General features: G+C 50.0%; 1 protein-coding gene across 1 annotated transcript in view; it reads right to left on the bottom strand.

Moving 5' to 3' along the window:
• pgm2l1 (phosphoglucomutase 2-like 1) overlaps nt 1-14625 on the bottom strand; it is a 223921-nt gene extending 209296 nt beyond the window's left edge. The window contains exon 1 of the mRNA XM_072477505.1: nt 14280-14625. Coding sequence (XP_072333606.1) covers nt 14280-14390 — 111 coding nt within the window. The 5' untranslated portion in view covers nt 14391-14625. The remainder of the gene's footprint in view (nt 1-14279) is intronic.
• Nucleotides 14626-15196: the final 571 nt, after the last annotated feature.

The raw sequence follows: 15196 nt of genomic DNA, 5'->3' as shown, positions 1-15196 counted from the left end.
AACTGTAGAACCCTCCCCTCATCCCCCTCAGCTCAAACTTTGCCTTCTCGAGAGTCAGAAATTCCAGTCGGACCCCCGTCACGCCGAGGCACAGGGCGGAGTAGCTGATCTCCACCCCAACAGGACCCGCCTCCAGGCAATCAGCAAAGCGAAGGCCAAAACATCTGTCCTCACACCCATCCGCAGCCCAAGCCGGTCCGCCACCCAAAAATGGCAGCTAGGGCTCGGGGCCCTGGTTCCAAGTTCACGTGCACTACCCCCGAGGTGACCCTGAAAACTTCCCTCGAACAAACCCCTCACGTTCCACGTAACTATCCTGACGGGGGTCTCTCAACACCCCTCCCCTCCAAACTGTCATCATAACTCCAGGCCCTGCCCATTGGGCTTGGCCTGCCCCATCCCATTGTTACCATCGAACCCCCCCCCCTCAGAATCCCCCCCATCCACTTCCGCTCGAACGCACCCCACCCAGTATTGGTCCCCTCCCCCCATTATTCACACCTCCTAGGCCCATCAAAACCCGTTCTACCAGGCTCCAATGACTGCAGCCCCTCCCCCCACTCCCATCACTAGCCAGCTTGGAAGCCCCTGCCCAGGTCCCACTCCCCTCAATCCCCTCCCCCCACCCTGTCCCAGGAAAACAAAAAAATCCCCTTCAAACACACAAACCCAGTGCAAACACACAAACCCCCAAAAAACCATCATTGCTAAAAATCCCAAATCCCAACTTGTCCAAATAGGCAACTTCACCTCATTTAACACATATATACAATCTTCCACTCCCCCTACCCTCAGTCCAAGACCAATCCTGAGTCCCATTTATCACTTCTGCCCCAACCTTCTGCCTTCACAAACAACTCTGCTGCTTCCACCGTCTCGAAATAAAAGTCTTTGGATTTGTAGGTCACCCTCAACTTAGCTGGGTACAAAATACCGAACCGCACCCCGCTGTTGTACAGTGCCGTATTCATTCGGCTGAAGGCCGCCCTCCTCCTTGCCAACTCCACGGTTAAGTCCTGGTATATAAGTATACCAGCTCCAGCCCACTGCACCTCCATCTTCTGCTTTGCCCAACACAGGATCTACTCTTTCACGCGGTACCTATGGAAACAAATACTCACCGCTCTTGGCGGCTCATCTGCCTTTGGTTTAGGCCTCAATGACATATGAGCCCGATCCAGTCTGTACCGGGAGGGAGCTTCCCCCTCCCCCAACAGCTCTGCCAACCACTTGGCAAAGTACCCCGTCAGCCTCGGGCCCCCCATCCCTTCGGGCAGGCCCATGATCCTCAGATTTTGCCGTCTGGATCGGTTTTCCAAATCCTCCACCTTGCCTCGCAGACCCTTGTTGGCCTCCACCACCCTCTGCAGCTCCACATCCATCGAAGTGAGCTGATTGCTGTGTTGCGACAAGGCCTCCTCCAATCCCTTCAGCTTCTCACACTGCTCCCGCACCTCGACCGATGTCTTCAACACCGCCGCCTTCACTGGGGCAATCGCCTCCTCCAACAGCACCTTTAATGCCACCATCGTCTACTTCCTCATCGCCTCCATGTCCTTTGCGAACTGCTTCTCAAATTGCAAAACCATCACCTCAGTCATCTTTTCTGTCGTGAACAGTACCCAGCGACCCAGCCATCGCCATCTTTCCAGTTGCCAAGCCGACCTTTCCACCCGACCGGGAACCTTCACTCGCCCCCTTCTTTACGGCGGCTTTCCTTTGGTTCCTGGACATCCTCCTCCTCTTCTTGTCTTCCTGCACTTATTTAATGAAAATTTGCCCCTGGAACCGGGCATTAAATTCTGCAACAAAAAAAATCAAGCCTCGTGCAGGAGCTACCCAACGTGCGACTGCCTCCTACATGCCGCCACTGGAAGTCCTTTATTATGAATCTAATATTAAACTTTTAACTTCAAACCCGAAAAGAACAGCTTTCAATTACCCTTTTACACAACTAACACTTTCCTATAAAACAACAAAAGAAACATACAGATATTAATCCAGTTTAAAATTAGCTAGGAATAGAATACTTGATTTATGAAACAGTCTCAAAAGACGTGCTGTTAGGTGAATTGGACATTCTGAATTCTCCCTCCGTGTACCCGAACAAGCGCTGGAATGTGGTGACTAGGGGCTTTTCACAGTAACTTCATTGCAGTGTTAATATAAGCCTACTTGTGACAATTATAAAGATTTGGCTCCGGTTGGAACCCCTTAAGATTCTGACTGAAAATCTTTAAATAGCTGCTTCAACTAAGGTGTTTCAGCCTCTTCCTTGTCTTCAGACAAGACTGCTCTGCTTTAAAATATTATTCCTCTCTGAGCGCCACCCAGCAATAACCTCATCTCCCCAAGCTGACATAAATGCTCGGCGGGATTCTCCGTTTCTGAGACTAAGTTTTGACGCCAACGCAGAATTCGTGGACTTTCACGACAGCAAAACTGGCGCCACACCTGGACCGATTCCGCTACTGTAATGGGCTAGCATCGGCGCCACGTGGAATACAATTGATTCCAATGAAAAACAGTGCGGGATTCACCGGGTTCATGACTGACACTCAGGAGGCTAACAAGCCACAGCCGCACATACACATTACACTCCCCACACACACACTCATCCCAGCCAACAAGATGGCACTGATTGTGCTGGTGCGCACCCATGCAGCTGATGGGTCGGCTGGGGCCAGAGGGCACCCAGGGGGGACACCCATACGACCCATGGCCCTAAGTTCAGAGTGGGCTGTCAGCAGCCGACGCCTTGCCGTTGGACACTTTACATACCTCCGCCCTCTTCCTCAGAAGCCACCACACCGGTTTCATGATTTTCAAAAGCACAAGTGAACCGAGCCGTCGGCCCATGGGAGGCGGAGCATCGCAGAGGCCATGCCCGCTAATGATATGCAAACGGTGTCCACTGTACGTGCATTATGATACGCATTGGCGCCACTGTCGAGGTGATGGAGAATCGTGATTTGCCGTCAAATCGGCATCCACCGCAATTTTGGCGTTGGAACCTATTCTCTGCCCAATCGCGTTTCATGATTTTGGCGTCGGCAAACGGAGAATCCTGCCCACTATCTCTGCAGGCTGCAAAAGCACATTAACTCCCCAGGGACCTCTCTAGTTAATCCACTGTGCGTTAGCCCAGACTAATAAGCACATTAATTTTCTGTCCGCTAAAAACACCCAGGCTCTGCAAATAAATTATTTTCTTAAAAATCATGACATCTGCAATCAAACACACACTAACCCAGGCTTTTAACTTTTAAATTGTCTACTACATTTACAATACAATTTTCCTAAAATCTTCCAATCGTCGCACCTCCCAACTTAAAGAAAATGAACAAATGTAAAAGTGGCTTATTTTTCCAAAACTCTTTTAATGTTAAAACGTTTAAGATTACATACAACTTCCATTCTATACAATATATAATTCTACATTTCAAAACAGGCAAACATCACCAAAATATAGTCAATTTTAGTCTTCTCACACATTATAGTCGTGATAAAACAACAGCAACCATATTTTCTCTTCCTATCACATGGAAAATCCGTAAATTAAACGGTTGTAATAATAAACTCCATCTGAATGAAGTCTTGCGTTTTGTGCTTCAAATCTGTCCAAGAATTTTAATGGATTAGGATTCGTTTATACAATTGTGTCAGATAATCGAATATTTCTTTTGGTGAATGTTGAGTTTTCTAGAAAAATACCCAATTGGTCTTTCAATTCCTTCTCCATGTTCCTGCAACAGTAAGTACAACACCAACACCCACATCACTTGTTTCAATTGCCACCTTAAATGGCTTGCCATAATTATCAACACTGGTGCAATGGTTAACACGGTCTTCAGGTTATAAAATGCCTCCTGACATTCTGCTGTCCACTGAGCTTTTTTTTTTAAAGTCGTCAGTAGAGCAACCACGCTGCTGAAATTTGGCATGAATTTATGGTGAAAACCAGTCATGCCCAGAAACTTCAGAACATCTCTCCTAGTCAATGATATTGGGAATTCTCCAGTAGCTTTTGTCTTCACATTGCGTGGCGCCATCTGACCATGTCCTTATGTATGGCCCTAGAAGGTGACGAGCTTTTGCAAATCCACTCCTGGCCAAATTTACCACCAATACAGCTTTCTTTAGTTGTTTTAAATGTTCTAAACGCTCCTTCCATGTTTCACTGAACACCACAAAATAATCAATATATACTGCACAATTGTTTAGTCCAGAAATGACCTGGCTGGTTAATCTTTGGAATATTGCTGCCACCTTCTTCATTCCAAATAGCATGACCTTAAATTGATACAGACCATTTGGCATCACAAAAGTCGAAACCGCCTTTGCCCTGTCTGATAAAGGTACTTGCCAGTATCCTTTAAGTAAGTCAAACTTGTTAATAAAATGTGCTTGTCGTACCTTTTCAACAGTCTTCCAAACAAGGAATAGTGTACAAATCTGACTTTGTAACTGCATTGACCTTTCAATAGTCCACACACAATCGTTGTGTTCCATCTAGTTTTGGTACCATAACAATTGGTGAGCTCTAATCGCAGCAACTCACTATGATGATTTTCCGTCTTAAGCATGTTTTCAATCTCCTTTTGTACCTGCGCTAACCTTAGAACAGGTCGCTGCTTTAGAACAGGTCGTTATTACGAGGGAGGAAGTGTTAGGGGTGTTAAAAAGCATTACGGCAGACAAATTCCCAGGGCCAGATGGCATCTATCCCAGATTACTGAGGGAGACAAGAGATGAAATCGCTGGGCCTCTGACAGAAATCTTTGTGTCCTCATTGGCCACAGGTGTGATCCCAGAGGATTGGAGGATAGACAATGTTGTACCGTTATTTAAGAAGGGGTGCAAGGATAATCCGGGTAATTATAGGCCAGTGAGCATGATGTCAGTGATAGGGAAATTGTTGGAAAAGATCAGTACTCCATGTTGAACACCACTTGGAGGAAGCACTGAGGGTGGCTAGGGTGCAGAATATGCTCTGGATGGGGGGGCTTCAATAGCCATCACAAAGAGTGGCTCAGTGCTACCACCTCAGACCGGGTCCTAAAGGATGCAGCTGCTAGACTGGGACTGCAGCAGGTGGTGAGGGAATGAACAAAGTTAAAAAACAGACTTGACCTCATCCTCACCAATCTGCCTGCTTCAGATGCATCTGTCCATGACAGTATCGGTCGAAGTGACCACCGCACAGTCCCTCGTTCACATTGAGGATTACCTCCATCGTGTCGTGTGGCACTACCACCGTGCTAAATGGGATAGACTTCGAACAGATCTACCAACACAAGACTGGGCATCCATGAGGCGCTGTGGGCCATCAGCAGCAGAACTGCATTCAACCACAATCTGCAACCTCATGTCCCGGCATATCCACCATTCTACCATGACCACCAAGCCAGGGGATCAATCCTGGTTCAATGATAAGTGCAGGCAACACCAGGCATACCGAAACATGAGGTGTCAACCTTGTGAAGCTACAACACAGAACTTGTGTGCCAAACAGCTGAAGCACCAAGTAATAAACAGAGCTAAACAATTCCACAACCAACATACCAGATCGAAGCTCTGCAGTCCTGCCACATCCAGCCGTGAATGGTGGTGGACTATTAAACAACTCACTGGAGTTGTCCCCACAAATATCCCCATCCTCAATGATGTAGGAGCCCAGCACATAAGTGCAAAAGACAAGGCTGAGGCATTCGCAACAATCTTCAGCCAGAAGTGCCGAGTGGATGATCCATCTCGGTCTCCGGAGGTCCCCAGCATCACAGATGTCAGTCTCAGCCAATACGATTCACTCCATGTGATATCAAGAAACGGCTGAAGGCACTGGATACTGCAAAGGCTATGGGTCCTGATAATATTCCGGTAATAGTACTGAAGACTTGTGCTCCAGAACTTTCTGCACCCCTAGTCAGCTGTTCCAGTACAGCTAGATCACTGGCAATTGCCCAGGTGTGTCCTGTACACAAGAAACAGGACAAATCCAACCAAACCAATTACTGCCCTATCAGTCTACTCTCCATCATCAGTAAAATGGTGGAAGGAGTCATCAACAGTGTTATCAAGCGGCACTTACTCGGCAAGAACCTGCTCACGGACGCTCAGTTTGGGTTCCGCCAGGGTCACTCAGCTCCTGACCTCATTACAGCCTTGGATCAGACATGGTCAAAAGAGCTGAATGCCGGAGGTGAGGTGAGAGTGACTGCCCTTGACATTAAGGCAGCATTTGACCGAGTGCGGCATCAAGGAGCCCTAGCTAAACTGGTCAGTGAGAATCAGGGGAAAACTCTCCGCTAGTTGGAGTCATACCCAGCACAAAGGAAGAAGATTGTGGTGGTTGGTGGTTAACCCTATCAACTCAGAACATCACTGCAGGAGATCCTCAGGGTAGTGTCCTAGGCCCAACCATCTTCAGCTGCTTCATCAATGACCTCCCTGGGCGGCTTGTGGCGCAGTGGATAGCACTGGGACTGCGGCGCTGACGACCCGGGTTTGAATCCCGGCTCTGGGTCACTGTCTGTGTGGAGTTTGCACATTCTCCCCATGTCTGTGTGGGTTTCATCCACACAACCCAAAGATGTGCAGGTTAGGTGGATTGGCCACGCTAAATTGTCCCTTAATTTAAAAAAAAAAATAATTGGGTACCCTAAATTTATTTCTTTTTAAATCAATGACCTCCCTTCCATCATAAGGTCAGAAGTGGGAATGTTTGCGGATGACTGCACAATGCTCAGCACCATTCACGACTCCTCAGATAATGAAGCAGTCCGTGTCCAAATGCAGCAAGACCTGGACAATATCCAGGCTTAGACTGACAAGTGGAAAATTACATTCATGCCACACAAGTGCCAGTAAATGACCATCTCCTACAAGAGAGGATCTAACCACCACCCCTTGACATTCAATGGCATTACCATTGCTGAATCTCCCACAATCAACATCCTGGGGGTTACCATTGATCACAAAGTGAACTGGACCAGCCATATTAATACTAGGCTACCAGGGCAGGTCAAAGGCTAGGAACCCTATGGCGAGTAATGCACCTCCTGACCCCCCCTCCCCCCCCAAAGCCTGTCCACGATCTGCAAGGCACAAGTCAGGTGTGTAATGGAAATCTCTCTACTTGCCTGGATGAGTGCAGCTCCAACAACATTCAAGAAGCTCAACACCATCCACGACAAAGCAGCCCGCTTGATTGTTCCTCCTTCCACATTCAAACCCTCCACCACCAACGAACAGTGGCAGCAGTGCGTACCATCCTCAAAATGCACTGCAGTAACTCACCAAGGTTCCTTGGACAGCACCTCGCAAACCCACGGCCACTGCTATCTAGAAGGACAAGAGCAGCAGATACCTGAGAACCCCACCACCTGGAGGTTCCCCTCCAAGTCACTCACCGCCCTGACTTGGAAATATATCGCCGTTCCTTCGCTGTCGCTGGGACAAAATCCTGGAACTCGGTCTCTAACAGCACAGTGGGTGTACCTACACCAGAAGGACTGCAGCGGATCAAGATGGCAACTCACCACCACCTTCTGCAGGGCAATTAGGGATGGGCAATAGCCAGCGATGTCAACGTCCCATAAATGAATTTTAAAAAAAATATCCACTCCAATAATTTCCCTACCACTAACTGTAATTTTGTGGATTATCCTTGCTACCCTGCTTAAATGAAGGAACAACATTAGCTGTTCCCCAGTCCTCTGGGACCTCACCTGTAGCCAGTTAGGATATAAAGATTTCCGTCAAGGCCCCATAAATTTCCTCCCTTGCCTCCCTCAGTATTCTGGGGTGGATCCCATCAGTCCCTGGGGACTTATCTACCGTAATGTTTTTCAAGACGTCCAACACCTCCTTTTTGATTTCAATGTGACCCAATCTATCTACAATCCCTTCCCCAGACTTATCATCCACCAAGTCCTTCTTTTTGGTGAATACAGATGCAAAGTACTCATTTAGTACCTCACCCCTTTCCACTGGCTGCATGCATAAATTCCCTCCCCTGTGCTTGAGTGGGTCAATCCTTTTCCTGGCTACCCTCTTGCTCTTTATAAATACATAAAAAGCCCTGGAGTCTTCACGGGCTTTGGCTGTTCCTGCCTTCTAGTCCTTACAAATGTTTCCTTTCTCTTAACAAGATAGATAAAATGTTCATGGTGTTTGTGTGGTGGTGGTGGTGGTGGCACGGACAGGAGGCCTGGCCCTCCCAAACCTAGAATAGTATCACCGGGTGAGCAGAACAGTGAGAGGATGGGTAAGGGAGCCAGAAACAGAATGGGTAAGGATTGTTTTTTTGTTCATGGGACGTCGGCGTCGCAGGATGTGCCAGCATTTATTGGCCATCCCTTATTGCCTTTGGATTGGATTTGTTTATTGTCACGTGTACCGAGGTACAGTGAAAAGTATTTTTCTGCGAGCAACTCAACAGATCATTAAGTACATGGGAAGAAAAGGGAATAAAAGAAAATACATAATAGGGCAACTCAATGTAACTACATAAGCACCGGATGAAGCATACAAGGTGTAGTGTTAATGAGGTCAGTCCATAAGAGTGTCATTTAGGAGTCTCGTAACAGCGGGGAAGAAGCTGTTTTTGAGTCTGTTCGTGCGTGTTCTCAGACTTCTTTATCTCATGCCCGATGGAAGAAGTTGGAAGAGTGAGTAAGCCGGGTGGGAGGGGTCTTTGATTATGCTGCCCGCTTTCCCCAGGCAGCGGGAGGTGAAGATGGAGTCAATGGATGGGAGGCAGGTTTGTGTGATGGACTGGGCGGTGTTCACGACTCTCTGAAGTTTCTTGCGGTCCTGGGCCGAGCAGTTGCCATACCAGGCTGTGATGCAGCCTGATAGGATGCTTTCTAAGGTGCATCTGTAAAAGTTGGTAAGAGTTAATGGGGACATGCTGAATTTCCTTAGTTTCCTGAGGAAGTATAGGCGCTGTTGTGCTTTCTGTGTGGGAGCGTCGACGTGGGTGGACCAGGACAGATTTTTGGAGATGTGCACCCTTGGGATTTGAAACTGCTAACCATCTCCACCTCGGCCCCGTTGATGCTGACAGGGGTGTGTACAGTACTCTGCTTCCTGAAGTCAATGACAAGCTCTTTAGTTTTGCTGGCGTGGAGGGAGAGGTTGTTGTCGCTGCACTATTCCACTAGATTCTCTATCTCCCTCCTGTATTCGGACTCATCGTTATTCGAGATCCGGCCCACTACGGTTGTATCGTCAGCAAACCTTTAGATGGAGTTGGAACCAAATTTTGCCACGCAGTCGTGTGTGTACAGGGAGTAAAGTAGGGGGCTAAGTACGCAGCCTTGTGGGGCCCCGATATTGAGGACTATTGTGGAGGAGGTGTTGTTGTTCATTCTTACTGATTGTGGTCTGTTGGCCAGAAAATCGAGGATCCAGTTGCAGAGTGGGGAGCCAAGTCCTAGGTTTTGGAGCTTTGATATGAGCTTGGCTGGGATTATGGTGTTAAAGACGGAGCTGTAGTCAATAAATAGGAGTCGGATGTAGGAGTCCATGTTGTCGAGATGCTCTAGGGATGAGTTTAGGGCCAGGGAAATGGCGTCTGCTGTGGACCAGTTGCGACGGTCTGCGAATTGCAGTGGATCAAGGTGTTCTGGGAGTATGGAGGTGATGCGCTTCATTGCGACTGAAGTCAGGGCCACCGGACGGTAGTCATTGAGGCACGTTGCCTGGTTCTTCTTTGGCACTGGTTTCATGGTGGTCTTCTTGAAGCACTTTGGAGGGGCAGTTAAGAGTCAACCACATTGTTGTGGGTCTGGAGTCACATTTAGGCCAGACTGGGTAAAGACAGCAGATTTCCTTTCATTAAGAACATTAGTGAACCAGATGGGTTCTTATGACAATCAGAAATGGTTTCATAGTCATCATTAGACTCTTAGTTCCAGATTTCTTTTGAATTCAAATTTCACCACCTGCAGGATTTGAACCTGGATCCCCAGAGCATTACTCCAGGTCTCTGCTTTACTAGTCCAGTGACAAAACCACTATGTCACCACCTATGCAGGAGAGTTCCTGGCTCCAGGCTCTTCCCACAGCCACACCCCCATCGCTGCCATCCAAGCACTCTACAAGCCCTTTGGTAATAGCCATGCTCTGAACATGTAATCAGCTAAGGTACACTTTGACCTGACCAAAATGTCCATCATGTTAGGGGGGGACTCCAAATGCGCAAGGCTAAGCTTAATGCAGCTGAAAGTGGTGCACAGAGCACACCTAACCAGTACCCGAATGAGCGCGTTCCTCTTGAAGGTGGAGGACAAATGTGAACAGTGCCTGGGAGGCCCGGCCACAAGTTCTGGATAGCCTTCTGAGGCAATGTCCAAGATTGTGGGGATGGGGGTGGAGCCAAGCCCCAAAGTGGAGGACCAGCCAGAACTTTCATGGGGCAGGGGGCAGACGCCCTTGCCTCCCTAATTGCCAAGCAAAGAATCCTGCTCGGCTGGCAATCAGCAGCACCGTCCAAAACTGCAGACTGGCTGGCTAACCTGTCTGAATTTCTCCAACTGAAGTAAAACATGGAAGCCATTCAGCAACTTGTTCCAGGACTTGTTTGTAGCCAACAGCCAATAAATAGAGTAGGACAGACTCAAGGGCAAAAGGAGGGTCAGAGGGAGTTGCAACAAGTGGAGATGCACAAGCCAGGGCAGACAACAGGCAGGGCAGCAGAGGCAGACCAACCAAATAAGGGCAGCACGGTAGCATAGTGGTTAGCATTATGGCTTCACAGTGCCAGGGTCCCAGGTTCGATTCCCGGCTTGGGTCACTGTCTGTGCGGAGTCTGCACATTCTCCCAGTGTGTGCGTGGGTTTTCTCCGGGTGCTCCGTTTTCCTCCCACAATCCAACGGTGTGCAGGTTAGGTGGATTGGACATTCTAAATTGCCCTTAGTGTCCAAAGTTTAGGTGGGATTACTGGATTACAGGGATAGATTTGAAGGGAAAAATGAAAATCGCTTATTGTCACAAATAGGCTTCAAATGAAGTTACTGTGAAAAGCCCCCAGTGCGCCTGTTCGGGGAGGCTGGTACGGGAATTGAACCCGCGCTGCTGGCCAGCCTCGGTCTGCTTTAAAAGCCAGCTATTTAGCCCTGTGCTAAACCAGCCCCTGTAGTGGGTTTTAAATGGGGTGCTCTTTCGAAGGCCAGTGCAGACTCGATGGGCCGAATGGCCTCCGTCTGCACTGTAAATTCTATGATCTCTATGATGGGGCCCACAGTCGCCGAAGGAAGAGGAAGCGGCCAATTGTAAAAAAGTATAGTGAGCCTCGCCTGTTCGTACTTCGGTTGACTTTTTAATTTTCTCTCTTATGCAAACCAGATCTGCACCCCGGTTGCCTGTGTAAAATAATACTCGCGGTTATTTAAATATAAAAGTATTTAAATACTTAGGGAGGTGAGATAGGGTTGTGGGGGAAGGGGGAATGGAGGGGGTTACTACTGTTATTATGTGTTCTTGTTTGGTCTTTTGTAAACTTGGTATAAAAATCGTTAAAATTTCAATTAAAATATATATTTTTTAAATAGTCAAAGCATGCATTATGACAGAAATCCCAGATTTCCATTGGCCCATGTAAAAGTATCTCCTCATTTTGCTGTAAATGGTCCTGCTCTAATTTTAAACTTTGAAGCTCCAATTGCCCATTACATCAACTCCTCCACAGTTGGGGTACCTCCAATTCCCCATTACATCAACCCCACTCTACCACTCCCCAGTAGGGGTGCCTCCAATTGCCCATTACATCAACCCCCTCTACCCCTCCCCAGTAGGGGTGCCTCCAATTTCCCATTACATCGAGCCCCTCTACCCCTCCCAGTAGGGGTGCCTCCAATTTCCCATTACATCGAGCCCCTCTACCCCTCACCAGTAGGGGTGCCTCCAATTGCCCATTACATCGAGCCCCTCTACCCCTCACCAGTCGGGGTGCCTCCAATTGCCCATTACATCAACCCCCTCTACCCTTCCCCAGTAAGGTTGCCTCCAATTGCCCATTACATCAACCCCCTCTACACGCCCACAGTAGGGGTGCCTGCAATTGCCCATTACATCAACCCCCTCTACCCCTCCCCAGTAGGGGTGCCTCCAATTTCCCATTACATCGAGCCCCTCTACCCCTCCCCAGTAGGGGTGCCTCCAATTTCCCATTACATCGAGCCCCTCTACCCCTCACCAGTAGGGGTGCCTCCAATTGCCCATTACATCGAGCCCCTCTACTCCTCACCAGTCGGGGTGCCTCCAATTGGCCATTACATCAAGCCCCTCTACCCCTCCTCTGTTAGGGCGCCTCCAACTGCCCATTACATCAACCCCGCTCTCCTCCCCCCTCCCAGTAGGGGTGTCTCCATTTGTCCATTACATCAACCCCCTCTACCCCTCCCCAGTAGGGGTGCCTCCAATTCCCCAGCACATCGGCCCCTCTACCCCTCCCAGTAGGGTTGTCTCCAATGGCGAATTACATCGAGCCCCTCTACCCCTCCTCAGTTCGGATGCCTCGAATTGCCCATTACATCAAGCCCCTCTGCCCCTCCCCAGTAGGGGTGCCTCCAATTGCCCATTACATCAACCCCCTCTACCCCCCACCACTAGGGCTGTCTCCAATGGCGGATTACATCAAGCCCCTCTACCCCTCCACAGTTCGGATGTCTCCAATTGCCCATTACATCAACCCCCTCTGCCCTTCCCCAGTAGGGGTGCCACCAAGTGCCCATTACATCAACCCCCTCCCCAGGAGGGGTGCCTCCAATTGCCCATTACCTCAACCCCTTCCACCCATCGCCAGTGTGGGTGCCTCCAATTGGCCATTACATCAACCCCCTCTACCCCTCCCAGTAGGGGTGCCTCCAATTGCCCATTACATCAACCCCATCCCCAGTAGGGGTGCCTCACATTCCCCATTACATCAACCCCCTCTACACCTCCCCAGTAGGGGTGCCTCCAATTGCCCATTACATCGAGCCCCTCTACCCCTCCTCAGTTCGGGTGTCTCCAATTGCCCATTAGATCAACCCCTCCCCAGTAGTGGTGCCTCCAATTCCCCATTACATCGAGCCCCTCTACCCTCCCAGTAGGGGTGTCACCAATTGCCCATTACATCAACCCCCTCTACCCCTCCCCAGTTGGTGTGCCTCCAATTGCCCATTACATCAACCCCCTCTACCCCTCCCCAGTAGGGTTGCCTCCAAGTGCCCATTACATCAACCCCCTCTACCCCTCCAAGTAGGGGTGCCTCCAATTGGCCATTACATCAAGCCCCTCTACCCCTCCTCTGTTGGGGTGCCTCCAATTGGCCATTACATCAAGCCCCTCTACCCCTCCTCTGTTGGGGTGCCTCCAACTGCCCACTACATCAACCCCGCTCTCCTCCCCCCTCCCAGTAGGGGTGTCTCCATTTTTCCATTACATCAACCCCCGCTTCCCCGCCCCCCCCCCCCCCAGTAGGGGTGCCTCCAATTGCCCATTACATCAACCCCCTCTACCCCTCCCCAGTAGGGGTGCCTCCAATTGCCCATTACATCAACCCCCTCTACCCCTCCCCAGTAGGGTTGCCTCCAAGTCCCCATTACATCAACCCCCTCTACCCCTCCCAGTAGGGGTGCCTCCAAGTGCCCATTACATCAACCCCATCCCCAGTAGGGGTGCCTCCAATTGCCCATTACATCAAGCCCCTCTACCCCTCCTCTGTTGGGGTCCCTCCAATTGCCCATTACATCAACCCCTTCTACCCCTCCCCAGTAGGGGTGCCTCCAATTGCCCATTACATCAACCCCCTCTACCCCTCCCCAGTAGGGGTGCCTCCAATTCCCCAGTACATCGAGCCCCTCTACCCCTCCCCAGTAGGGTTGTCTCCAATGGCGGATTACATCGAGCCCCTCTACCCCTCCCCAGTAGGGGTGCCTCCAATTGCCCATTACATCAACCCCGTCTATCCGTCCCCAGTTGGGGTGCCTCCAATTGCCCATTACATCAACCCCGTCTATCCGTCCCCAGTTGGGGTGCCTCCAATTGCCCCTCCCGTCAATGAGTGGGTACCCACTCGCCGCGCGTGTTGCCAATGGCAACGCGTTCAAATACCAACCGTCTGACCGCGTGCAGCAGCCAAACAGGCAGCGCTCTGCCGGGGGCGGCGTGATGAGTAAATGTAAACAGTCGGAACGAAAGTAGTTTGCAGGACGCATTTTGGTGGGAAAGGAGAGTAGATTGTGCGTGCGGCTGTGTACTGAGGGGACAGAGGAAGGTGCAGCCTGACCTGGTCCCACAACAGCCACTGGTACAGAGCCCGCTCCAGGTCCTGGTCTCCATCGGGATGGCTATCACCTTTCAGCGGGTTTGCGTTCACATCCTGCGCGCCGTCCCCCATGTCCACTCCAGAGACAGATACCGCTCTTTAAAAAGCGCACGATATTAAAAAAAATAATAAAAGATGCCCGCGCCTCCTGCCGTGTCACACGGTCCTTCAATGACAACAAAGCCGCCGCCGCCTCTTCATCGCGAATCGAGCTGTCGCCGTGGGCGTTGAGCTTTTTGTTACCCCCCCCTTAATAATTCAATCTGGGCATGCGCAGCGGCCACCGCGTTTGTAGTTTTTCCGCCTGGGCGCGCATGCGGCCGACAACTACCGGCAGGCGCCGCGCGGTTACCTGGGGAACCACGTGAGGCCGGCCGGAAAAGGGTGGAGTCTCGATTCGCGGGGCGCCTTTCGGGAATTGTAGTTTGGCATCAGGCATGCAAGCTGGAGGTAACAGGCATGGTGTGGAGATGCCGGCTTGGACTTGGGTGGGCACAGTAAGAAGTCTTACAACACCAGGTTACAGTCCAACAGGTTGATTAAGGGCAGTATGGTAGCACAGTTGCTTCACAGCTCCAGGGCCCCAGGTTTGATTCCCAGCTTGGGTCACTGTCTGTGCGGCGTCTGCACGTTCTCCCCGTGGGTTTCCTCCCACAGTCCAAAGATGTGCAGGTTAGGGGGATTAAGTAGGGTGCTCTTTCCAAGGCTTGGTGCAGACACGATGGGCCGAATGGCCTCCTTCTGCACAGTAAATTCTATGATCTTAAAATATCAATGCAAACCCCTCCACCTTCCACACCAACCATCTGTCCTTTTTCTTTAAATGTTTTTATTAGAATTTCATTAATTACAAATGAGTCTTTGTTTCATGTCATTCC

Source organism: Scyliorhinus torazame, chromosome 15 (assembly GCF_047496885.1).
Source record: "Scyliorhinus torazame isolate Kashiwa2021f chromosome 15, sScyTor2.1, whole genome shotgun sequence".
Classification (NCBI taxonomy): Eukaryota; Metazoa; Chordata; class Chondrichthyes; order Carcharhiniformes; family Scyliorhinidae; genus Scyliorhinus; species Scyliorhinus torazame.
The sequence above is the reverse complement of the archived record's forward strand: the minus strand, read 5'-3'. Positions and strand labels throughout refer to the sequence as shown.